Source organism: Natrix helvetica (genome assembly GCF_964273705.1).
Source record: "Natrix helvetica genome assembly, chromosome: 5".
NCBI lineage: Eukaryota > Metazoa > Chordata > Lepidosauria > Squamata > Natricidae > Natrix > Natrix helvetica.
The window spans coordinates 41,491,694-41,519,462 of NC_138551.1; the positions used below are offsets into that span (position 1 = coordinate 41,491,694).

The following is a 27,769-nucleotide window of genomic DNA, read 5'->3' on the forward strand; positions in this document are numbered from 1 at the left end:
AAGTTCTTCAATGGCTTCCTTTATGTCTGCAACTTGTATCCTAACGGTGAAGATAGAAAAGGCATTTTGTTAGTTGCAGGCCTTGGATTCTTCCTAATGGCTCTCTGCCACTGCATACATATTTTTTTCTGTTCTGAAAGCCTTCGGTTTCCAGAAGATTAATTGGATTGCTCATACTTGGATACTGTTCCCAGCTTGCTTGTTTTTTAACATATTTCTTATAATTATGGTGTTTAAAATATGTATGGGGTTTGTGCACAAGGAAAGGAATGACAGTATACCAAAGCTTGCTCTAATCAGCTGTGATGAACTTCTTTTGCTGTCCTAGAAAGTTTGGGTGATGGTTGTAGATTTACCAACTGGAGGACACCAGCTTGGAGAAAGCTAAAATACTAAAAAGTGTCATGCTCTAATCATGAATATCATAAATTGCTTTCCTGATGATGGCAATTAAACAATCTGAAAAAAATACAATAAAATCATTAGCCTTTACTTTATTGCAATGCAACAAAAGAGGGAGGAAAAACAAGAAATCTGAAACAAGCTAATGCTGTAGAAGAAAACAGAAAAATAAACAAGTTTATTTTTCGCAGCTTTAGAGAGGAAAAAGCAGAAGTATGGATGAAGTGTCTTGCAAGTTGTCATATTTTCAGAGTTTAACATTTCAAAACAGCAATCTAAGTGTGAAGTTAAATGTCTTTTCTCAGAAATATTATGCCCGCTGTGAAATATTACGAAGTCTTTGGGCAGTTCCTTCGTGAGTAAGTGTGTTGGTCAAAGACTTCAGTAAAAACTACCACAGCTGCTCACGTTGGCTCAGCTTAAGTGAGTAGCAGAATTTTTTTTTGCCACCCACTCTTTTGGCCTGTTTAACATTTCTGGAAGGGAAATGGCATTTTCCTAATAAGAATATTTGATTACACAATGATCTTAAAGAGAAATAGCACTTTCATTTCAACATATGGATGCCAAAGATCCTTCTCTGTTTTCCTTTAGATGCAATTAAATTTGGGTAGCATTAAATAGGGAATGGTCTGGTCAGATTTACATTTTTAAAATGTAGTATTTTAATAAGGTCTTGATCTTTATGTGAATAATTTTGTATAGCCCTTATTATAATCAACATCTGATCAAATAACTAGCACTCAAAAAAGTATGCATTTTCTCTGATGAATCTATGCATCGTATCAAAGACAGCAATCCAGGCAGGGCGAGATAATTGAAGTAAACATGCATACAAAATGAAAGAATTATTTACCACGTCCTGCAGATAGATGGAAAGTTTTGTATTGCCATTTTTTCTCGGAAAAGAACAGTCATTAAAAAATAGTTGCCATGCTTACAGTTTATCCATATAGTAAAAATGATAGGGTTTGATGTCTTTGTAAGCGTAGTCTAATCTGAGTACGCCTACGATTTCCACCCCAGGTTGAAGCCAGCAACATTGAGCTTGAACTCTCCATACACAAGATGAAATCAGAAGATGCTGAACTAAGGGACTCGCTAGCCAGGATGGGGGCTCTAAATGAAGGACTAGCGAATGACAAAATCAAACTAAACCACATCATCCTCCAGGTAACAAGATACTACAATAATTGTGCTAGTGACAATGGTATAGTAATTTCACTAGTAATTGTCAGGCATAAAGAATGAGGACCATGGATTAAGCTGCAGTTCAGATTATTTATTGCTCATGCCTATATTCTCCATACACAACTAACAGTCAGCACCAGTGACGTGCGGTGAGGTTTATGACTGGTGAGGCTGGTGACGTCATCAGGAAGGCGGGAAATGGGACCACGTGTGCAGGAGGCTGAGGCAGCCTCAGCCTCCTGCACACGTAGTCCCATTCCCCGCCTTCCTGAGTCAACATGAAGGGGACCGCGGAGCGCACTCCGCCGGCTCATGCTCCGCGGTCCCCTTCATGTTGACTCAGGAAGGCGGGTGGTCCCATTCCCTGCCTTCCTGAGTCAAAATGAAGGGGACCGCGGAGCGCGAACCAGCGGAGTGTGCTCCGCGGTCCCCTTCATGTTGACTCAGGAAGGCAGGGAATCAGACCACGTGTGCCTTTTCCCTTTTCCCTTTTTTTTCTTTTAATGATGAGAGCGGTGAGGCTCTACCTCCCCTGCCTCCCCTGGCCGCACGTCCCTGCACTAAATTAGCACTAGGTAAGAGTTAATGGAATTCAAGAAGGGTGGGAATTGGACCTCTTATGACAACATGATGACTCCAGGCTGATTCCTTTCTTGACTCTCCCCTTCCTGCCGCCGCCGCCCCAGGCTCCGCCTCTCTTTCTTTAGCTAGGAACAGACTTCAGCAAAGAGCAGTAACTGTACATGTTAGCTTGCTTGCACTTGATGAATAACAAACTTTCAAGTGTTAAAGATTTAAATAACAAATAACAGATTCTTAGATCAAAAATAAGGATATTAATTCCACTTTGTTCAAGAGACAAGGCAGTGACAGTATATACTTAAAGGTTATAGTAAAGAATACAAAAAAGTCAAGTACTGAAAAAATTCAAATTGTAGAAAATTTAAAAAGCAAAACAGAAAAACATTTTAAGGAGGAATTGTCACATTTTCCCTTTCCTTTCATAGTCCCAGCTTCTAGTAATTACATAAGTATTTGTACCTTTCTTGAAATATTGAAGATATTTACATTTGTTTAAATCATTTCCTTTTATATTCTTATATAATCTCATACCTCTTTTTCTTTAAGAAGTGTTCCAAGTATTTAAACCTGCCTTTTTATATAATATATAATAAAGGTAAGGGAGCAATTCCTGTGTGAATTTAGTTAAATAAATATACAGAATGAGCTCTACTATTGCTGCATATTCTCTGACTTTATCGTCCCATTCTTGTATTATTGGCAAGGTTTCACTTTTCCAAGATTGTAGCAACTTCTTCTGGTCACTGCCTGTAAATATTATAGATTATGATACTTTTTGTTTATGCTCTCTGGAATTATTCCTATTAAAAATATGTGTGGTTTTAGTTAAAATGCTATTTTTTTAAAAAAAAATCATAATGTTTTAGTGTTATTTCCTTCCAACATTTAGGGTTTACACATCTCTACACACACACACACACACACAAAACCAATGCAATATAGTAGCATGTATTCTATTTATTATTGCATTTCCCACATTAATTATTGTTTGATTTGCCCATCTTAGGAATAGTTGATAGGGGTGTGTGCTATCTATAAAACATTTTGTACCAATTTTTCCTAAAATTATAACTTGGAGTAAATTTTATTAATTTTTCTATAGTTCTTCCCATTGTTACAATGTAATTATGTCTTTAATATTTTGCATTCCATTTTATCATGCCATTTGTAACTTATTTTATCTCTGTATCATAAAACAAAAAACTTTATAGAAGAGTCCCAATAGATATTGATTTTGTATACATGTTTCAAATTCGGTTACCTTTTTTGATGTGTCTCCTTCTTTCCTGAGATCATTTTAGGCACATTAACCAGGGTAAGTTCTGATCTCTATTAAGCAATTCTTGCTATGTCTATTCAGTAATATGATTTCTGAATCCAGATGAACCATATTAGCATGCATGATGTTTCATAGATACTATACAGCCCTGTCAATGATTCCAAAGATGGACAAATCATACCATAATCAATGCGAGAAATGCAATAATAAATAGAACATTCTACAATGTGCATTGCTGTGTGTGTGTGTGTGTGTGTGTGTGTGTGTGTGTGTGCACATGTATAAATTACGGTAATTATGTTGGAATAAAAAATATTTGAAAGTGAAGCTAATGGTGAAATCGCCAGTCTTATCAGTTTCAATTTTTTTGCAGACTTGTCTCACAATATCGTCTTCCTCCACTTCGTCTTCCTCTTCTGCTGCTCTTTTTTTTTCTTTATATCATTAATACCTATGAAGTCATTTGGCTAAACTGTCTCCTTCTAAAATTAATATTCTGTTATTTGGATATTTTACCCATGTTATTATCCATAATGGACAATTTTCTTTTCAATTTTGTAAGATTTTGAATCTTGTTTATTCTCCGCTCCACACGAATCTGTTAATTATTCTTTGTCATTACTACAACATTTTATCTGAAATTTGAATTTGCTGCAAAAGCTTGCAGAGAACAAGCCATTTGTGATAGTTGCTATTTGACATTGCTATATAGCAATGTTTTGAATTGCTTTCATTTTGTCTTGGTTCTCTACATATAGTCACTTGCTTTGTGAGATAGGAAGCTATATAAATTTGACAAATAAATAAAGTATATATAATTCCTAGGTCTGAGAGAGGGAAACTAGCTCAGAGTCACTCATGTGGCTTTCTGCCTAAGGCATAACTCCAACTCACTGTGTCTCAGTTTCTAGCTTGGTTCATTAACAATCACACCAAACAAAATAAATTATTGCAGATGTTTTATAAATTATGGATTGCTCCTAACAGGAGATGAGATTAAAGAGGTTTTTTTTTAATGATGTGGCTTCAGTTATATGCACATGCACGGCATACCTGCCTACACTATGTCCATTGAAAGTAACTTCATTAAGGCAATGACAAAGAAGAGCAGTCTAAAACCCTCTGCAGTGATCCCACTGCTGTATCTGCCCCATATGTTAATAATAATAATGTGGATGTTAATTACATACATACATACATATAGTACATCTCAGTTGGCTTTTAAGGTTTCAGGTTAGAGAACTGCAGATGGCTGGTGATGTGCAAGTCTCTGTGTAAAATTTAAATCAAATTTTGGCTAAAATGTTTTTCAACACAAATGCCAAATCTATATTGACTAGGGATGGCCAATCAAATAACCAATATTTCTGTCTTGTTGTTTATTTTCCATTTGGCACTTGCACATTTGGTAGAAATTTGTCAAAACACGGAACTAGGTAAGCAGATAAACAACCTCACTTGGAAGATAAGGCAAGGGGGAAAGGTAGGTGTGTGTGTGTGTGTGTGTGTGTGTGTGTGTGTGTACACCAGCACATATCTATATAGATGCATATCTCTGTAAGATTTCTGATCCAACTGCCTATGCTTATAAAGTTGCTCATTTATTCTCAAAGGCAGTTTGGAACTTACAAATAAAGTTACTGCAAGATTGTACTCCTATGATTTCTCAAACAAATATTTCCGCAACATTCCCTTATGGTGGCATGACTCCAAGTTAAACCTGCCATTTATGTTCCTGTCACCTTCTGTCCTCCCACTTCTAGAACTTATACATCCCTGTGTTTCCTCTTACTGTGCAGCTTGAAGATGAGAAGAGCAAGCTGGTAGGGAGGAAGCAGGAGTTGGAGCACGAGCAAGTGGTTTGGCGAGAACAGCTTGCACACTTTGAAAAGGAGCAGGTGCACATGAGGGCAGAGAAACAAGAGTTGGAGCAAAGTTGTCAAGCCTCCGAAGAAAAAGGGGAGATGCTGGAAGGAGAAATAGCCTCACTTAGAAGGGAAAGAGTCCAGCTACAGGACCAGATAATGCAGGTATGAAAAGATGGGGAGGCCTTCTATCACGGCAAAGTACAGTATGTACATAGCAGGGGTGGGTTCCTGCCGGTTCTAACCTCTTCTATAGAAGAGGTTCCACACATCTACAGTGCCGTTTAGAACCGGTTCCAGCTCCCTCCCCCCGCCCGTCCACACATCATCAAGATGAAGAGCGAGAGGAGGAATTCTGGGAGTTGAAGTTCACAAGTCTTAAAGCTGTCAAGTTTGAACACCCCTGGGGGTTTTTTCTAAAGGGTTAGGGGTGCAAGGGTCTTGGAACTTGACAGCTTTAAGACTTGCATGCTTCAAATTCCAGAGTTTCTGAGCCAACATTTTGGTTGCTAAGCAAGAGCGTTGTTAAGTGAGTTTCACCAAATTTTACAAGTTGGCCACTCTCATCCGGTCACATGGCCAGCAAGCCACTCCCACAAAGCAGGCCACACCTACAGAAGAGGTTCTTAAAAAATTTGAAATCCACCACTGGTACATAGCAATCAACTTGGATCAACTCGGTTGTTCTGATTCAGACTTTTGCATTTAGCTGAATAACTCTAGAAAGATGACAAGCAGAGCTTGGTAACTTACACTCTGTAGCCAAAAGAAAATGAATTTATGGAAATCACCCCAAAATATTGCCGTTTTGGTTTTCTTGATTGCTAACATTATGAGGAGAGTAATCTACAACTTTGCATCCCTACCATCACTTTTTACCCTCTCTTTATATATATTGGCATGTTAGGTATATGGAATAGTATTAGGATCCATGGATTGTTATGTGATAAGGATCTGAATAGATCTCTCTAAAGGCTCTAAATTTTAAGATATAAAGGTTTAATTGTAATAATAGTTTCTGAGAGGGAATCCAGGCGTTTTTGTAGAAGTTTTGTAGGAGACTTGCTTTCAGAGTTGTAGCACAATGAACACAGGGGTGAAAAAAGATTCTTTTTTAGAAAAAAATTAATGGATCATTTTAGCCATTGCATTTATATCTTCTTTTTCTTTAGCTTTTGCCTTTTTTTATGAGTTCTTCCGCTCTGTCTTTGATGCATGTTTTTGTCTATATTCTACCAGCTGAATAGCCAGAAACAAACTCTAAGTGAGCAACTGGGCCAGAGCCACAGGGAGATCGAAATGCAGACTGATTCAGTCATCCGTGTACTACAAGAGAAGGAAGAAATAGCTAAGGAGAAGGCACAGCTGGCTGTGGAGCTCACTGCGATGCAGAGGCAGAAGAAGTTGTTAACAGAGGAGACAGACAGGCTCAGGTAATGATTATCTCTGATGAAACAACAGTACATGAAACAGCACAGTGACCTGCAGTTACATGCAAGCAAATTCTGAACATCAGAGAAAAAATGCTTAACAGTAAAAACAGTTGTATATTGGAATCAATTACCGAGGGGAGTGGAAGTCTCCCTTTTAATGAATATATTCAAGCAGAGCTGCCATTTATCAGGAATATTTTAATTTGGATCTAAATCACTCCTTTTAATTCTATGATTTGATGGTTCCCTAACAGTTAGATTATGGATTAATTTAAAGCTTAAGTTAATTTAATGATTCAGTTATGACTGTCCTCACATGAGATTGTTATGTTGCTCTAATAAGGTAAGCTTATAGTTGCTTAAACATATGAACTTCCAAACTTAAAACAGAGATGAAATGTTCACATGAAGATAGGCTATGGAGAAGTACCTCGTGTTAGATTGGCACAAACACAAACGGAGACCGTGAGGCAATTAAGATTGTCTTTTATTGAACAGAACAGCTGTGACAGCAATACAGGAGAGAAGCGCGGCTGGGCTAGTCTGACAGCTATTTATGTGAAGCTGTCAGACAAGCCAGCCAATCCGAACACCGGATTTTCCCCGCTCTCAGCCAGGTCGTGTCTTATCCAATCAGACGCGACCTGGCTGTTGCTAGTGCAGACGCCGGCCGTCAGGGGGGAATCCCTGACGTCATCTGCCAGGATACAACACCTCATAATATATTAAATGAGACAGGAAAGATGAAGATATTTTTCCAGTTTCTTGTAAATGTATTCTATCATACCCAGGTTTAGATTTAACCCATTCCTGAATCATATATATTCATTATTTTACCAATTGCCTGAGGAGCCAATTAAAATAAAGTTTCATGGTTTCATCGCTGCACAGAAAATTAATACAGTGATGCTTTCCTGGTCTAGACTGGATAGTCTTACTTCTGTTGCATATTCTTTCACTTTGGAATAAGCTGCTTGTCTTCCAAGATCATCCAAATGTTTAAAGGACACCATTGTCCTGGCAAATGAATTATTTACTAATTGTTGGCTTTAACTCAAACTTGGGTGGTGAAGGGTTTTTGTTTTTTTTTTGGTTCTTACTTGACCAACTGAAGAAGAAATTGGACAAACATTTGTCTGAAATGGTATAAGGTTTCCTGCTTGAGCAGGAGATTGGACTAGAAGACCTGAAAGGTCCCTTCCAACTCTGTTATTTTATTATTCTTTTATTCTGTTAATAATGTATTTCTCCATGGCTTATATCTGCAATTGTCCGATTTGCTGTTTCCGTTCCTTTTTTTTTTTTTAACCTTCTTGGCTTTGCCTTCCTGCTTCTGGTTCTCCACATTTCCACAGAAACATGTTTGCTTTGTACAGTAATAATTATAGTAATGCCTTGCTCTAGCTGCCCCAATGTGATGAATGGGTTTTTGGGGGGGCAAAAAAGACAATTATAGTACTGTGCTGTAGTTCAAAGTAAAAGCTATACACAAATGCAGCTCTGCTCAAGACCTACTTCAAGAGAATTATTAGTTCCTGAAAGAGATTGCTTTAACAGATTGACTGCTCCAGCTCCTCCCGTTGCAAAGCTGGAGTTCTCAATACACTCTAAACTAGAGGTGTCCCAAGTCAAGAGATTTATTCTTGATCCCAATGAAGTGATGCCAGAACTATAAATGATCATAAAACTGTGCTTGCTAATTTCTCATCTCTGTTCATTTCTTGTCTGTCACTGTTATCACATAGCTCGTGCAAATCCATTTATAAAATCTCAATGAAATAATGTTTAGTTCTGTATTGATTACTATGTTTGTAGTGATTGAAAAGCTAAAGAAATTTGAATAATGCAAGTATAGGAGTTGCATACAATTTGTAGGTGACCTTATCTTTGCATTAATATCCTGCATCTTTTTCAAAAACAAAAACTAACATTTATGGTTCTCACAGTATCATTACCAGTGCCAACAAACCATATGTATAGTTAGCCCTCAATTTATAACCACAAGCTGGCTGGAAAGGTTACAAATGATGATTACACGATTCCAGGACAATGAAACTGTCATAAGTACATGCCAGTTGCCAAGCCCCCAAATTTTTATCACATAACCATGGGGATGTTGCAAGGATCATAAGTATGAAAAATGGTCATAAGTCACTTTTTTCAGTGTTGTTAAGATTATTAATAGGTGTGTTTGTGTAGGTGTGTGTGTGTGTGTGTGTGTTTTCGTAGATTTCGTAGACCTGAATACAACAAGAGGAAGTAGATGGTCTTCTTTCCTTTTGTGCTTTGTATCTGTTACTCTTGTTCTTTTATTGGTTTTTATTTTCAATGTTGCTAAACAAATTGTTGTAAGTTGAGGACTACTTGTAAATAGTAGCTGAACAATAGCCTCTTTTTAAAGTCATTGTTTTGTGGGTGTCCACAGATTCACTTGTTGATCAGAAAGGTCGGCAGTTTGGCGGTTAGAATTCCTAGCGCCATATAACAGAGTGAGCTCCCGTTACTTGTCCCAGCTTCTGCCAACCTAGCAGCTCGAAAGCATGTTAAAAATGCAAGTAGAAAAATAGGAACTACCTTTGGTGGAAAAACAACAGCATTCCGTGCGCCTTCAGTGTTTAGTCATGCTGGCCACATGACCACGCAGACCTCTTTGGACAGTGGTGGCTCTTCGGCTTTGAAACAGAGATGAGGACCACCCCCTAGAATCAGGAATGACTAGCACATATGTGGGAGGGGAACCTTTACACCTTTATCTTTACAGACCCAAGGTGAAGACAGCCTAATTGATTGGCACTGATTATATCCTAATGTGCTTTTAGAATGGAGAAGGAATTCCTGGAAACCAGCCTTTTTGAGGCACAAGAGCTGACAGCTCAACTTGAGGCTCGCAAGGAACAATTAGAAGGAGAAAATCAAGGCATTGATCTTTCCAGAAAGGCACTTCAAGGTACAGTATGCACAATCTGATTCAACTATTCATTTGGATTAAAGAACTCAGTAAGTCTGAGTTTTTCACTGAATATAGCATTGTTTTTATTTTCGGTACTCATGCTGATTCTTCTTCCTGGGAGGTCCTCAGGAGGTCCAGCAGCCAGAATGTGTAGACTGTTATCCACAATAAAGTCACATTGCCCAGAGTGCACCACAAGAAGGCTGCATTGCCCTCCATTTTCATAGAGTGATAATATTTCATAACAGGGAAATTATTTAATCCAATTCTGGGTATTTTAGCTGGGTATTTTAGCTGGGTATTTTAGCTGGGTATTTTAAGTCCACTGTGTGCCAGGCAACTTAAAAAAAACTTTTGTGCTAAGATTATGCCTAACACGAGTTGGCTGTTAGCATTCTCATAATAACTAGTGAAAACACAAAAAATAGAGAGCAGAAGCAAATGAACATTTTCATACTAGAACCATATGCAAAGTGAAGTCTTCAATAAGCTGTTTTGATACGAAAGCTTTCACACTGTTTATCAGTTGGATTTACGAGTGAACGGTTAGATGAATTGTGAGATGATGTATCAAAATGTTACAATGACATCATGCCATAGATTCATTTTCAGTTGGTAATTTTTTTTCACAGGTATGATTACCAAGCCAGGTATCTAGCATCCAATAAATTTGTTTCCCAAGTGAAGTTCTTCTCCTACCACATCACGCTGCTAATTCATATTCAGTCTGCAATTAATTACTAGTTGTTCTGGTCACATTATTTGAATAGAAAAGATATTGGCTCGATTTCTTAAAGTAGCTACAACTTTTTTTCTAAATGGTGTTGGAAAATTTATAATCAAACTCGCATTTGATACATTTTCCGAGTACAGTGCCAATTTCCTTATTCATTTTGATCAAAAGCAAAGAACATGTTCCAAGAAACAGGACAAATTCTTCACAGTCTTCAATAATTAACATTATTTTCATGGTTCATTTTTCTCAGAACATCGACATTAGAAAATCAGTTTTGCTGTAGCAGGATATTGAAAAACTAAAGTACATCTTTCTTTTGGATCACCTATACTTGTGAGAGATAATATTGGTTGAAAAACATGCTGAAGAAATGAATTTTTAATGAAAAATTATTCTAGTCACATCTGATCTCCAGATTGCACCTGTCAACAAATGACTTCTTGGACAACATTGTTGCATATTCAAATACACAAGGCTTGCATATGTTACAATGTTGTCTATCTGTTTCAGATTATAAATAGATTTATATATACGTCTGTGTGTGTGTGTGTGTGTGTGTTTTCATAGATTTCGTAGACCTGAATACAACAAGACCAGCATGTGTGTGTGTGTGTGTGTGTGTGTGTGTGTGTGTATTGTGTCACAACCCCTGGTATGCCCAAATATGGGAGGGAACACACTGCTTCCCCTTTCTGTCCTTCGGCTCACTCCAGGAGACAATCCAGGCAGAAAACCATATTTTTAATGTTGCCTTTGTTATATTTGTATTGTATTTGTGCTTTATTTATTTTATTTATTTATCAGCACAAATACAACATATATATATATAATGGGGAAGTAGATGGTCTTCTTTTCTTTTGTGCTTTGTATCTGTTACTCTTGTTCTTTTATTGGTTTTTATTTTCAATGTTTATTGAAATTAACATTTTTTTAAAAAATCTATGGGGCATATTTTAATCCCATAGAGAGCTCTTTGCTGCCTTCTAAGTAACAGTTCTTTTGAAACATCAACTTCTGGAAAGCAGAAAATGGCTTTTACCCTTACATGCAAGTTTCTGGGACCCCTGAATGCATTTGGTAGTCCACTCTATGACACATAATGCTGAATTGGATTGACCATTGGCCTGATCTAAAAAAACTGACCTTATTTGTAGTTTTCTCTATTTTATTCTGGCTTTCTGACAGTTTTAGCAAGTTGGTTATCAGTGGCTACAACCAAATAGAAAAGTAGATACACAAAACACATCAGAGGAACCAATGTTTTAAAATGACATTAATAAAGAATAATTAGAGGATTGGATTATTATCTTTTGGAGGAATAATATCAGTGAATTAAAATACAATGGTGAAGCCTGGTATGATTGAAATCTTTTTCAATACTGTGTGTATTGGAGAATACCTAAGAATCTCTTCTACATAGAGTTTGTTTTCTTTCACAGCGGAATTAGGAAAGGTTCGACAAGAACTTGAGCTTCAAGAGAGTACCCTAAGAAAAGAGATACAGATGTTGAAGCACCAGTTGAGTCAAACAGAAGAAGAGTGTCAGCTGTCTATGAAACATCAAAAGCAAGCTTTTGAAGATGACCTTGGGACTCTTAGAAAAGAGAAGGTCAGTGATGCAGGTCCGAGAAGTGAATAGTCCTAGATCAATTTGTAGTGATTGGTATCAAATAGCCCCTGCCTCCCTAAATTAAAATCAGTATCAATATATCATATCAGGTTCCACAGTTGGTATCTGCATTTGGAGTAAAAGCAACAAACCAACATGTGGCAAAATTAACGTATTTATTTATGCATTTTAATCAACCACAGCCTATTTCATCAGAATCCATTAAAATATTGTTTAAGGAGCTACAAGAACAAATGTTGAATTGTATAAGAATACATTTGCTTCAGTACTATAATTTAAATAAAGAATTTTTAGATTTTTTAGCTAAGTTTACGTGCATGCCTGCTATGAGATCATGTCCCTTGCTAGGATTGATACATACTCATTATGAGGATACTGATCATCTTAAACTTTCTGAGAACAAAAACAACTTAGGATTCCCATTAAATGAACAAAATAAAATCAAAGAGTACTATGCAGCTTTGATGCAAATGTGATAAATTCTCTTTGCATATTCTACTCTCATTATTTAGGAGTTCCTTATATAAGTCACTTGTTGGAGAAAATTATATAATTACATTTTCTTTTGTCTGCTGATATAAACTAGCTTCAACCTAGTTTATATCACGTGTGTTTGAGAAGGATGATTGTGAGATGAGATGCATTTTGAGTTGAGCTTTATATTTCTAAACATAAAAAGTCCAAGATTAGTAAGAAATGAAGGATAGTAGAGAGATATCATAATTAACAATCTTTGACTGCCACATTCATGTTTCTTATGAAGATTAGGTTATAGATCTTCAGGTTACTGTTTTCGGAATAACAAAAAGTAGCTCAGCGTTAAACTGCGAAGTCTTGGTATTCCCTGAATTTGCTTGTGTGCTTGTAGACATTTCATTATCCAACTAACTAACATCACCAATAATATCATCATTCACAATTCAAATTTATTTCCAAGCATATCATGCAGGGATGAATAGTCCATGGCCTAGCACTCCATTTGCCACACCATGAGAGTGCAAAATAACAAATTTCACCAATGCAAATATTTGTGCTTTAATTTCAGAAATATGACTGATATGGAAATAGAGAACATTAAGGAGGTCTTTAATTCCCATCCTTGATATCTTGTGAAATGGACCAATATGTGCAAAATCCATCTGCACAATACAAATATAAGACTGATAATAAGACTAGGGGGCCTTTTGGAAGTAAATAATTCCCATACCTAGCTTTATGCTTCCTCATCCCAAAACTGAGTAAGAACTAGTGGTGCAGTGGTTAGAGTGTACTGCAGGCTACTTCTGCTGATCACTGGCTGCCCTCAGTTTGGCAGATTGAATCTCACTAGGCTCAAGGTTAACTCAGCTTTCCATCCTTCTGAAGTGGGCAAAATGAGGATTCAGATTGTTGGGGGCAATATGCTGAGTCTGCAAACTGCTTAGTGAGGGCTGTAAAGCACTGTGAAGCGGTATATAAGTCTAAGTCAGGGGTGTCCAAACTTGGGAACTTTAAGACTTGTGGACTTCAACTCCCAGAATTCCCCAGCCGGCTGGGGAATTCTGGGAGTTGAAGTCCACAAGTCTTAAAGTTCCCAAGTTTGGACACCCCTGGTCTAAGTCTAAGTGCAATTGCAACTAAGCCACACATTTTCTGATCAACCCATTCCATTAACATCACCATAGTACTAAGCAGCAGTTCAGGAGGATAAATTCAATAAAAGTTGTCTTCCCCCATATTTTACTTTTTGGAATTATTATTAAATTTCCTTTATTAAATGTTTAGGGAGATTCTCAGTCATCCAGATCATGGTTATCCCAAAGGTGTTTTTTCAAAAGGCAACTGGACTTTGTTTTTCCTTGAAGACATTTCACTTCCCATCCAAGAAGCTTCTTCACATATGACTGAAGCTTCTTGGATGATAAGCGAAACGTCTTCAAGGAAAAACATAGTCCAGTTGCCTTTTGAAAAAGCACGTTTGGGATGCCTTTACTGAAGTTCATTTTCTGTATACTCTAAAACTCTCTGAGATCAAAATCTCCAAAAGGTCCCAGGAGACAGGATTTTAATCAGATTGAGCCCAAATTCAATAATATTTTAATAAAATATTTCTACTGATACCAGGAGATCCTGCGTCTGGCACTGATGGATGAGAAAGATGAAACTGTCAACTGTCTTCAGCAAGAGAAGGAAGAACTGGTGTCCAAGTATGAAGCTGAGAAGAGGGAGCTCTTGGAGGAAATCATCACTTTGCAACAGCGCAGAGACGAAAGCCTCCTTATGCTAGAAAATGAAAAACAAAAGGTGAAGAGATAGCTTAAAAGTTATACAAGACGGAAAGAAACTTTGTTCCCAATCTCTCCCGTGATATTATCCATTGAGGATATTACATACTGGGATTTACTCAGAGCTCAATGAACAGGGACTGTCAACATGCCCCATAATGAGTAGTATTCAGAAGGGAAAAGAAGGGCATTTTCATTAAAAAAAACATTTCTAGAAGTGGTAGAATGGAATCTGGTTCTATTATCTGAATTGAAAACTTGAGAATTTGTTCAGGTCACCTTTTTAAGGCAACAAACCTGGGCTAATACGGAAATTAAGACGTGCTTATCCTTTCTTTTTCATACATTAAAAAAAGTTCTTATTTTAGGATTAAATACATAATAAATATACATATTTTGTGGGAAAGTGGGTTAAAATGCTAATTTTCATACTTTTAAAAAACATGCAGATTGAAATAGAAGAGAGTTAGAACTTGTTGATGTGTGAGCATGAAAGAAACTGAAAAAGGCTGATCAGGCATTGTTAATATCTAATAGTTTTTAGTATCCTTGAGTTATTTTGGTATCATTTGCTACAAACTTTGTTTTAATGGGAATATAATATTTATTTATTTATTTATTTATTTAATATTTACTAGGCAGTATTACTTGTATAAATGGGAAGCAGCTGGTCCCAGTGCCATTCCAGGGAATCACCCCTGACCCAGGGAGTTATTGCAGCTGGCTGACCTTCTATGCCAGATCTCTGTTGCAGTTTGGTACTACAAGTAGACACATAATACTATCCCATTAGTGCTTTATTTTAGTTACATTTTGTTGAACAAATAAATAGCTGCTCCATAAATCATAGTTACAAATCACCGTAACATCTTAGCCCAAACCAAACAAAATACGTATTGTAATGGCTTGAGTTAAGTGTAAATTGAAAATTGCTAGCAGCCGTTGTTGGGTGCAACAGAGAAAGGCAATTGAGGTAAACACAAAGAGATATCAAAAAAGAATTACAGGACTGACATGCTATGGACTTCTATAGAGGAAAAAGTAAACAGTCATGTTTCCTCTCCATCCATCAAATGTGATTTTTTTCCTCCTGACAAACATATCCGAGAATTTTGCTTTAAAGTAACCTTGAAAAAGTCTGATGAATCCATGGACACATCCCTCTACCATTATTGGCAACAACACAAAAGGGATTTATCATGTCCACCTTCTATGATATTTTACATTATCCCAGTCTAGCTCATAGCTCTGATACTTCTTGATGATTTTCCATCCAAATCCTAAACTGGTCAGACCTTATAAGGTTTCTGAGATCAAATACTATTTTAAAAATACATTAATAATATCAACATTGTTAATTAATAAAGGTCATAAAATATAGTCAGGACAGTATAAAGTTGATAAAGCTGATGAGGATGTTTGTTCCCATCATCTTCAGGTAGTCTCTCAGAAAGAAGCTGAAAAGAATCTCCTTGCGGAAAAGCTCAGTGAGTTACAACGAGAGCTGAAATACGCCAGGTCTGAGATTGAACAGGTGAAGCTTGACAATCTGAAGCGACAAGAGCAGGATAAGGTATGTGTGGATTTTTTTTCTGTGACATTGAGGGCAGAATTGCATTCCTCGCAGGTCTTTCAAGCTAAAGAAGCAGTGGTGGGTTCCTACCGGTTCGGATCAGTTCGGCCAAACCAGTAGTGGTTTGGCGGCCTGGGTCGCGTGAAACGGCAGTGACCCAGGCCTGCTACACCCTTGAACTGGTTCTCCGGGCAGCAACATAGGCACTGCCATCTTGGTTTTTGTTTCTGCGCATGGGCAGAGCAGTTTTTATTGCACTGCATGCGCAAAGCGCCCACAAGCGAATCAGCAGTAGTGACTGCCAGAGTTCACCTCTGCAAAGAGTGTCTAGGACCACACAGATCAGTAGGTAACTTCTTAGCCTTTCATGTCTAGTAGGTAGAAGGATTTGCTTGTGATTCTCCATATGTATGTCACCTTTTATGGAACTCTCACAATAAAACCAGTCTGCTTTGGTGCTTAAGGGACATCCAGAAAAAAGGTGAAAATGTTTTTGTTCTGCCAGCTATATGGAAGAAATGGATTTTTATTCTCACTGCTGTGTCAAAAATCTGTAGAGATTCTCAACCATTCAGGTCATAGTTCTCCCAAAGGTGCCTTTTCAGGAGGCAGCTGGACTTTCTTGCACTACTCAGGTGACCCTGAAGACACAGATAAACCTCCAAGTGCTTGAATGACCCCCTAAAAGGATGCAAATTACCAGTTGTCTGCAAGGAACATAAATCCTTCCATTCCCCACTATTCTGTCAGAGCTGAAGAAGCTTCTTGGATGAGAAGCGAAACGTCCTCAAAATAAAAAACAAGACAGCCCAGTTGCCTCCTGAAAAAGCACCTTTGGAATTACTGCTGTGTTATAAGGCTTGTTCTGTTGGTATTGACAGCTTCCTTACTTTTGTAATGAATATTAATGGTAATGCTTATTGACTTCTTCTTTTAAAAGTAGAAAGAATGTAAAGTTAAAATGTTGTTGCTTCCTTAAGCATTTTTAAAAAGCTAAATAGAGCAGCTTAAGTATTTTTCGGTATTGTTATTGAAATGAAAGGTAGAAAGATTTTGAAATTTTGAGGAGTGCAGTGAACCGGCAAATACCACCTCTGGCTGGCCCCAGAATGAGGTGGTAATGGAGATTTTACAATATCCTTCCCTCAGGAGCGGGGAGGGAATGGGGATTTTGCAGTATCCTTTCCTTGCCAGGCTCACCAAGCCACGCCCACAGAACCGATAGTAAAATAAAAAATGAATTTCACCACTGCTTAAAACCTAACATTTTGAAATCTATTTTGTGAAATTATTGGATTCACAGCACTGTATATTCAGCTCAGAAGGAACCACTGTAAGGGAGGGGGTCTGACAGATTTACTTTTGCTTATGCTTTGGTGGAAAAATGTAAATTTCAGAAAAGTGTTAAATTGAGACAGATTGCTGTGAAGTTTGTTTTCAACCAAAATTAAATTCTTAAAGCCTCTTATATTATTGACATGCAGCGGATCTCTAGGCAGTATAGAATTTTAGTATACATTTCATGAAATTAGAAATAAAGCATATAAAGAAAATTATAACATAGAAAATATAAAAGTACAGACTAGCAGTGGAGGGAGAGCAACAGTTGGAGATTTCATGTATGAATTAATACTGTTGCCTCTGTTCTAGGTCATGAAAATCATACAGATGCCAGCACTTATTTATTTATTGTTGATATCTGTGTTAAAAGATTTATTTCCAGCTATATATAAACTAAGTTTAAGAAAAAGACCACAGATTAAATAAATTTTACAGAATTCATATTCCAACAGTTTCTAGGAAATCTATAATGCCGTAAGGGGGCAGTGTTCTTGCAGAAAATAAAGTCAGCTCTTCCCCCCCCCCCCCTTCTGCCCATCCAGATGGATTAAAAATGGCAGCTTATTTGAAGCTCCTTCTGATGATCTTGATATAAATGAGGGTAACAAGCAAAAGAAAACACGTTTGTAAGCCATTTGTGTGTATATGCAGCAGCCTATGAGAACTATTGAATACATTATTGAATACATACAATTATATTAAATATTATTTTAACAATATTTAATATTCCAAGTGCATTTTAGATCGTTAATTAGTACATTTATTTTCCTCCTTTCCTTTGAAAAATGAAAACAGTAACCTGAGAAATTTAGTTGCACAAAAACAACATGTTGTGGTAAAGTGGTTAAAAAAGGTTGCCTATACTCAGCTCCATGGTCAAGGAGGTCAGTTCCCTAATCTCAATGCAACATCTCTTCACTCCCTTGGAGAAAGAAAATGTGGGAGAATTTAGCCCTGCCCAATTCCCCGCTGTCACAAGTTACCAAGAGCTTCTCTGAGGGAAGACAGCTATTCATGGGGAAAGGACCACCCATTCTTGTTCCATAGATGAGGTAGAAAGATGTGGGATTGATCTAGAGAACCAGTTTCTCAGGGCAGGATGTAAACAACCAAAGGACTCCTAGTTACAAGGCTGAAGTGTGCAAGGGAAAAAATCTATTCAGGTGTGTGAATGACAGAAGAAAATGTGCTGAGGTATAAGAGAGGACTGGATTCCCAAGCTGGACAATGGCAATTAAAGAGCACGGGCAAATAATTTTTAACATCTTTCCTGAACCATTGCAGCCTTAATTTGAATCAGAGTTTTTATGGCTGCTTTTAATAATTTCTTCTTTTTTAATGCGAGAAAATTGATTCATGGATTTTGTGATCCTGGTGTCATCAAGGTTCTTTTTTAAAAAGGAAATTTGTACTCAGAAAGCATTGGAATGTAACTAATTGAAATTCCAATTACTTGAAATTAATGTAGCACAGCACTGAGGATGAAATACTAGCAGCTCTAGGAAGTTTTCAGAAGGCAAGAACTAGGGCAGAAAAACCTTGCTTTTTTTGTAAATAGCATGGAAAGAGATAAGTAGATTCTGGTGATGTCATGAGGACATCTAACATAGGGACACTGCTGACACAGACATTCTTTGATTAGGCTCCATTCTCCTGGCTCCACATTTTGTTTCTCATAATGCATATATGGGGTTTCCCCCCCTTTTTTTCAATAGCTCTTTGTGGGATTGTTTGATTCTGCTTTTAAATAAAAACACATTGACAATATCAGCCAGAGCCCTATTGTATCTCCAGAGAAATCTATTCACAAGCTTGTAAAGCACAGCCTCTTAAGACAAAGCAAACAAACAGCACAACAAGGGTGAGAAACCCCACCAGAACAAATCTGAAAAGCATTTCAGCTGGAAAGATTGACTGAGAACCAACAGAAAGCCAGCTTTAAAACAAATACATTCCCTGAAGGACTGTAAACAGTAACTCCACCCCGATTGCTTAGAGCAGCGCAGAATGACAGGAATGGGCCCTGTTACTGCGATTGCCTGGAAATCTTATTTCTAGCCCTCCGTTTCTTGCTTTATGAAACAACTTTAAACCCGTTGATGACTGTGATCCTCCTTCTGAGACTGGACCTGATTCAGTGAGCTATTTTCTGCAAGGTAGTACATGCAGAAACAGAGTAGGAACAGAGGCTGGAACAGAGAAGGGCGAGGTAACAAATGCAAGCCAGATGCTTCTCCCCAGGGCAAGGATGTTGCAACTCATAGCTGGAAGCCGCATGGCTGTGTTCCACGCATGGTCCAAACTCCGTCCTCTTGGAGAAGCTTGTGAGTGGCTTGCAAAGCAGTGAGCAAGTTCTTGGCTCCAGAAGAAAAGATCTTGCCCAAGAGCATCTCATTTCCTGGAGCTCCCCCTCTCTGAATCCCCAGAGGAGCTCCCTTCAGCCTAGATGGCAAAACACAGCCTCCCAAGCACAACAAGGGAAGCAGAAATCATCCTGCTCTACTCTGGGAACTGCAGTGCCTGCCAGAGGTTTCCTGCCCCCTCCCCCACACACAGAGGAATGGAAGTAACTATGATGTTACTTCTACCTTTTCTACTGCTATTCCTATCATTTAAAAGACTGATCGATATGATTAATTCAAAGAGACGCCAACTGTTTTGTTAATAAAAATCATCATCATCCTAGATCCTTGGAAAAGATTCGTTAGGTTAACAGATTAACAGAGTTGGAAGGGACCTTGCAGGTCATCTAGTCCAACAGGAGATCCTACATCTGAATAGAAATGACTATGTAACTAACAACAACAACAACAACAACATATTTCCCTTTCAGAGTAACAAAACACAGAAACATGTATATGTATGCTGGCTAGGAATTCTGGCGGCTGCATTACAAACATATTCAGAGATCACAAGTTTGGCAGTAGTCTTGAAGTGCTTCAAGATTTACCCAGTTAAAATTTGAAGCAATGTATGCAATGAGGTGATGACAAGGAATATGCTGGCTAACCTTGTCTCACATGTAACATTCCTGTACCAGTGTTGCAGCCTTCTATAGACATTATTTCTGCAACAGGGAAAGCAATGAGCATAGAAACTGGGATCAAAGTCAGCAGGCAAAGCTAGTAAGCATGTCCCTGCTCTCTAATCACATTATCAGGCTACTTGAGGTAACATAACTACCTCTGAAATAAGTTTCTCAAGAGATCACAGCTCTCCTTGAGCCCAGGAATTCTGGAAATTATAGTTCCACACATCTGGAAGCCACAGGGTTGAAAAGTTTGAACTATCCTAAATCAGAGGATCAGATTGATCAGTGGTGTTTCCTCCAAGAAGTCCTGTGATGTGGGTGCTGTTTCCAATTATAAATGGGATGATTGAAGAAGCCAGATGTGTTCAATAATGTCCTGGGGCCAATACCTCTGACACTCATTAAATAATTGTTAAGTGAATTATTATGTATTCTAACTATTTTAGCCTATACCACTTGGTTAACTCTGGAAATGGTTTTGCCCTCCAGATGTATTGGATTACACCTTCCAACAGCTATAGTCAGGATGACTAACTATATTAGCTACAGATGATAAATTGTCAACACATCTGGAAGGTATAGGATTGGGAAAGATTTATGTTCTTGAGGAACCTTGGGTGATGCACCTATATAGACTATATCCTATCATCAGGATTGGGCCGTGTCTCAGACTGCTGCTTATTAGATAGCACTAGGTGGCACTAAGTATCCACAAGTCAATTCCCCATGTAGGCAATAGACTTATTATAAGAATAAAGATTAAAAATTGAGGGGAAAATTAAATATAAGTTCATGGCAGCAGAATCACTTAGATAGCATAGGCAAAGCATATACAGGAGTAATATATCATCATTCATCAGAATATAGATATACTGATTGTCCCGAATTGATCAGATTGAAACAGTGGAATATCTGATGTTAAATAAAATAATATTTTATTTAAAAATGTAAAGATTCAGAGGGATAGATGTAGAGGAGACAACATAAACATAGTTAAAATTATGTGGAAATTTGGATAATAAGCTATAAATTATCACAGTTTGATAGCACTAGATAGCTAATAACTCTATAAATGAAAGCATGTTGTTGTGGATTTTGGATAATAGTTTTAAAAATGTATTTTTATATATGGAAACTTGAATGTTTAATATCATCTGGCCATAGAGCAATGCACAGACATTAGCCAACCTGCTTGATTTTTAACTCTTTGTAACCCTGTAGTCCATGATCTGTGATTTGATTCAGTAATCATCTCTCTTCTCTTTTCTATACAATTTCAATATGTAGAAATCTATTTATGATATGTCGTCAAAAAAGCAAATCAGTTAACAAGACAAGACAAATACTATATTCAACACTACATTATAAATACTCTCTAATACCCAATCTCTCTTTTCTGTCTTTTAAACAGATCTGGGCAAATTTAACTCATGTCTTCAGATTTGCAATTAGGGTTGTTGTTGTTGTTTATTGGAGTTATTAGTTGATATTATTGGTTTTTCAAAAGAGGTTTTGTTTCAATAAACAAACATCTCTATGTGCCTAACACAGACTTCTTTTCTATCATAGCTAATTGTTATTCCTACAACATTTCACACCAAATTTTCTTTCCATACCCATGGAAATGATCTATCATGTTCACTATGAATCCAGAACTATACCTGAACCCCACCCAAAGTCCAGAAATTGAAATCTCCCAGGGAGATGCCGATATATTCCCAATAGATCCCCATCCTTTTGTAGCAAAATAGCCACCTTCCCTTTTTTCACTGCAGATGACTTATTGCCTGACTCCACCCGGAGAACAAAATAATCACCTCCATATATACTAAACCTTGGACCAACCAGTCTACTAACAGTGGACTCATTTACCCTCTTCCTCATCTAGTTAAGTTTGCATATTTCTGGCATATCTCTTCTCTCTTTGTTTCAACCTGCTTCATCCTTCATGCAGCTGCAACTCTTTATACATCCCTTCATTTTTGTCTTCTTACCTGTGACTTTTGCAATAATCATTCTATTTCCACTGCTCCTTATACTGGCTACTGTCTTCCACCATGCTGGCTAACTAGTATCTAATGGCAGCACCTAGATAAAGCCATCCTTAAGCACAGTAATCACAGGATGGCTATGACACCAGAACCCTAATTGCAATTTCTGCCCTCTAATTTCTGCCCTATTTCTGGTTTCCTCAATCTATGCCAGCAGCCCATGCTTCCTGATCCAGTCCAATATTCTTGCCTACCATCAGCTCAAATAAGGCAAACTACAGCTCCTATCTGTCTTATTCCTCTTTTTAGATGTTTATCCCTGTTCCAGTCTGGGCTCCTGTAAGAACTGATAGAACTCTTTCTGTTCCATCCATGTAATACCTTGACACTCTTTAATTTTGGTGTGCTAACAGCGGTAACCTATCCAGCTTACATTTCCAGGCTAAAACGAATGCAACAGCACTATGCAAAGTGCTTTTCAGGTTTAAAGATGAGGAGTAACTCAGTAATACATTGCATGTTTAGCATGCGTAAGATCCAGATTGACAAACCAACAATGAAACCAGCAACCTAAATTGGAAGCCTTCCCACCAAAATCCCATTTATTACTATTGTCAGGTTACCAGTTTACTTCCATGAGGAAGTAGAATTAAGGAAGGAGGGGAAAATATCACTCTCTTGGAAGGAAAATAGGTTGGCCACTTCAACCGAAGCACACACAGAACTTCCCATGGAAATCCAGACCTTCTGACCAAATGATACAAGTCACAGTGGGGCATAGTCTTCTGCCAAGATGATGGAAAGTGCAGCTGCTTGCTGAACTGGTTTCCGTGAGGCAGTCATGAAGAGCAAAGGGAAGAATAAAATGCCTTCACCTGTTTTCTCAGCTGCCATACTTCCTTTACTGAGCTCTCAGGGGTTTGGCAGGAGCCATCCTGAATTTTGTTTTGATCATTTATTGGATAAATTGATTATACACGTCCAGTATTATTCATCTTTATTCTTTATATTATAGAGTCTGTAGGTAGCAGCACCAGCTAATCTTGCCTGGACTCAGAGATTAAGGAGGATCCCTTTGATCGGAACTTGGATAGGAGAGTTTCAAGGAATCCTGGGCTGTAGCTAGACTGGGCAGATAAACACATCTTGGAAGAGGGCAGTAACAAACAGTGTCTATACTGTTGCTAAGAATATTGCCTGAATGTGTTAAGGTTGTCACCAGGAGTTGAACTCAATTTGAAGGAAATTCGCCCTTTGCAATGCTATAATGCAGTGGCCCCCAACCTTTTGGGCACCAGGGACTGGTTCTGTGAAGAGAGGTTTTTCCATGGACTGGAGGGGGCATGGTTTCGCATGCTGCCTGCATCCCATGATTAGGGCTTAACTCATTTGCATGGATCGGTTTCTGGCATGCCGCAGATTGGTGTCGGTCCATAGACTGGGGATTGGGGACCCCTGCTATCATGTACAGTGGGTTTTGAATTGTGTTACCCTGCTGTACACTTTCAGAACAACCAATGATTAGTTTTTACAGTTCTTCTCTTCTAGGTAGGCCAAGCTACCAAAGGTAGAATCATAGCACTGGAAGGGGCCATTTAGCTGTAGCTGAATTTGATACAACAAATTCAACCCAATCTCAATGCTGGAATCATATTAAAATATACCTAACAGATATCCAGTGAAAGGAAGCCCACATTTCTCTGAGTAATTGGTTCTAATTCACAATTGTCTTCCTTAACTTCTTTTTTAAGAAGTTTTCTCTAAAGTCTCCCAAACACCTCCCAAAATTCCTCCTTGCTACTTGTGCTGACTGAGGTTTCTCCAAAATTGTTCAACGGTTCTAAAGGATATCTGGCTCTCCATTTGTGCTGTATGCCAGTGATGCTCTAGTTGCAAGCCACATGCCCATCCTACCTCAAAGTCTGGATCACAGTCCCCATAGTCCCACTAAAATATGTTGTTAAACTGAATTTTTAAAATGTAAGTGAAAGGAAATATTAAAATATGAGAAGTAAATCATATTAGATTGGATTGGATTCGATTAATTGGATTTATATGCCGCCCTTCTCCCAAAGGACTCAGGGCGGCGTACAACATTAAAAAACACATATCACAAAAGTTAAAAGGAAATTAGATAAGTATCCCAAAAAACAAACCCAATTAATATAACACTAACATTTTAAAAATGAGTTAAAATTAACAGGCCAGGCCGGCTTGCTGGAAAAGCCAACTTTTTAGGGCGCGTCGGAAGTACCGGAGGTTGGGGATTATGCGAAGCTCTGGGGGCAGCTCATTCCAGAGGGAAGGTGCTCCCACAGAGAAGGCTGTCCCCCTGGGAATCACCAGCCGACACTGTCTGGCCGACAGCACCCTGAGGAGGCCACCTCTGTGGGATCGTACTGGATGGTGGGAGGCTACTGGTGGCAGTAGGTGGTCTTGCAGGTACCCTGGGCCTAAGCCATGGAGCGCTTTAAAGATCATAATTAGTGCCTTGAATCGCACCCGGAAAACAACCGGCAACCAGTGCAGGCCGCCTAAAAGGGGTGCAACATGGGAGCACCTAGGTACCCCCGATGATAACCCACGCGGCCGCATTCTGGACCAGCTGAAGCCTCCGGATGCTCTTCAAGGGCAGCCCCATGTAGAGAGTGTTGCAGTAGTCCAGGCGAGAAAGGACGAAGGCATGAGTGACTGTGCATAGAGCATCCCGATCCAGGAAGGGGCGCAACTGACGTACCAGGCGAACCTGGTAAAAGGCCCCCCTGGTCACGGCTGTCAGGTGTTCTTCTAAACTAAGCCGTGTGTCCAGGAGGACTCCCAGATTGCGGACCCTCTCTGAGGGGGCTAAAATTTCTCCCCCTATCATCAAAGATGGAACAAGATGCACAAATCGGGATGACGGAAACCACAGCCATTCAGTCTTGGAGGGATTGAGCTTGAGCCTGTTCCTCCCCATCCAGATCCGCACAGCCTCCAGGCATCGGGACATCACGTCGAAGGTTTGGGGTAGAGATGAAAAGTTGGGTATCATCAGCATATTGATGATACCGTACCCCAAAACCACGGATGATCTCGCCCAGCGGTTTCATATATATGTTGAACAGGAGGGGTGAGAGAACCGACCCCTGGGGCACCCCACAAGTGACGTGCCTCGGGGTTGATCCCTGCCCCCCAGTCAACATGAACTGCGACCGATCCAACAGGTAGGAGGAGAACCACCGTAAAACAGTGCCCCCCACTCCCAACCCCCCAAGTTATCGCAGTAGGATACCATGGTCGATGGTATCGAAAGCCGCTGAGAGGTCTAATAGGACCAGGACAGAGAAGCAACCCCTGTCCTGGCCCGCCAGAGATTAACCAAATTAACCTAGAATTAATTATTTTTAAAGCAATGATAATGTAAATAAAATGTAGTTTTAATAGGATACTGCTGTTTTGGTTATCCTGACCCTGGTCTTGTTCTAGAGTATAGTCCTTGCTTTGTTACTCAAGAAATATAAGTTGCATGTTGCTGCTTTACTCTATACCTTAAAGTTAAGTTTACATCATTTCATAGTAACATAGCAGAAGTAAGACTGTAAGCAACCCATTGCTGCTTACATTTCCCAATTCCCATACAGCATCTTGGCTTTAGTTTCCAGTATCTTCCTTTTCTCTTTTGCCAAGGGATTCATTTCCCATAAAAGATACAAATGTTCCAATTAGTAGTTTTTACTAGATGACTAAGTTGCTTGTCTCAATTCTGCTCCATGATCCCATGCCATAGAAGAGGAAGAACACCGAATCCATGAGTTGCAATAAGGAAATGTATGGATATTTTTATTTCACCTTTTCTGACCCATACAAAGAGGCATTAATTCAGCCTACTGATATTTTGAATGTTTGTCAAAACTTTTGGACAATGTAATTTCAGTATAGGATTATGGATATTTAGTAGCAGCAAAGGACGAACTGATCAATATTTATGTTTCTGCTGAGCTTATTTTCATCAGGGTGTTGCTGAGTGTTAAGCCAGGGTAGCATATATGATCTAATAGCTTGCTTTCAGTTTTGGCATATGATGACTATGAAATACAGTTTTATACAATCATTAATTGCCAGAAAGCAAAAATAAAACAAAACTTTCAACCAAGTTTGAAATTATGGAAGGCAACTTTAGTAAAAAGTTCTGTTGGTGAAAATCATTTGCAAATGTTTAGGTTTAGAGCAACCTTCCCATCTTGGATCCTGGGAACTTTCCAAAGATGTTGATTTCAAATCCTATGATTCTCCAGTCAGTGTAGCCATTGCTGAGAATTCTGGGAGAAAATCCACACTTGGGGGGAGGGATATCCAAATTGAAGCCTACAGGATCAAGAGAAGCTTAATGGCATCTGCAATAGATTTGTGGGCTGTTTGGAAAAGGAATGGGACAATCTAAGATCCTGCCTAAGGCAAAGTCAGACCAACTTGAAGTGTCCCCCACCTCAGTATGTTGCAAATATCATTCAGAGATAATTTTGGTTGTTTTAGTTGGTTAATATTTCACATTAAGCCATAACACGGTTTGGAATATTGTTATTGAAAGTAATGTTATGCCATGCAAACATAATACTATGGATACTTTAACCAAGCTTTGGTTATATAGCTGTAACTTAGAATGATTGTAAGCTGTAACTTAGAATCTTTATATAACATAATTAGTACATTTTATGAAATGTTGACTTACAAAGCATTGGTATCCTTTGGTATATGCTGTTTGCCTGATATTGGACTTTTCTTTTATTCTACCAGTATGCAAGTGAAACACTCTTGAGTGTTTCAATCTCAAATGTTGGAATTTACTTTCCAAGAAGAGAAAGAAGCTGTCACTGAAGAAAATAAAATTAATTGCTTTAGTAACAGTATATTTGTGGAGAGCAGTATCCTTTATTAAAAGGATTAGCAAACCAGATGCTGTTTCATTCTATGACCATAAGGCTTCTTTCATGATAAGGATAGGATAGCCAGATTACACCATTCCAATTTCTTGTTTAATTTAAATAATTACAGTTTGTCTAAGTGTGACCTCAGCACTTCTAAGGGATGTAAATATCAAATATTGTACATAGTGATTGATAGTTCTATCCCTTTCTAGGCAAAAAGCACATTTAGCACTTAAGAAAATTGTCACAAGGTCACTGAAAAAAGGCATGGGTTGGGATCTTTGCTCACTAATACGTTTAAAGGGAACCCAGCTTATACTGTAGTGATAGAACAAGCTGCTGGCATAATGATGCATTGTCTCAGCTCTTTTGGCTCTCCTCTATGTTTTACTATTGGCTGGAGTTCTGTGATATAGAAAACAGTGAGATAAGGCTACATAAATCATGGCCTGTGCTCAAGAAAAAGTGAACATCCACGGAACAGAAGGTAAAATTAGTCGTCCCCCCCAGCCATTCTGAAGATTTTGTAAATCACTAAGGAAGAAAAGTTTACAGTTCAGTTATGTAATGCAATTTTCCTGCTCTGATACTTGATAC

At 38.4% G+C, this 27,769-nt stretch overlaps 1 protein-coding gene across 7 annotated transcripts in view; it reads left to right on the forward strand.

Annotated features, from left to right (window-relative positions):
* Window positions 1-27,769, forward strand: part of CROCC2 (ciliary rootlet coiled-coil, rootletin family member 2) — a 108,105-nt gene that overhangs the window by 37,379 nt on the left and 42,957 nt on the right. For all 7 annotated transcript variants that reach the window (XM_081954441.1, XM_081954447.1, XM_081954442.1 and 4 more), the window contains 7 exons: window positions 1,429-1,575; window positions 5,254-5,484; window positions 6,559-6,752; window positions 9,572-9,699; window positions 11,878-12,047; window positions 14,172-14,351; window positions 15,771-15,905. In XM_081954441.1, coding sequence (XP_081810567.1) covers window positions 1,429-1,575; window positions 5,254-5,484; window positions 6,559-6,752; window positions 9,572-9,699; window positions 11,878-12,047; window positions 14,172-14,351; window positions 15,771-15,905 — 1,185 coding nt within the window. The remainder of the gene's footprint in view (window positions 1-1,428; window positions 1,576-5,253; window positions 5,485-6,558; window positions 6,753-9,571; window positions 9,700-11,877; window positions 12,048-14,171; window positions 14,352-15,770; window positions 15,906-27,769) is intronic.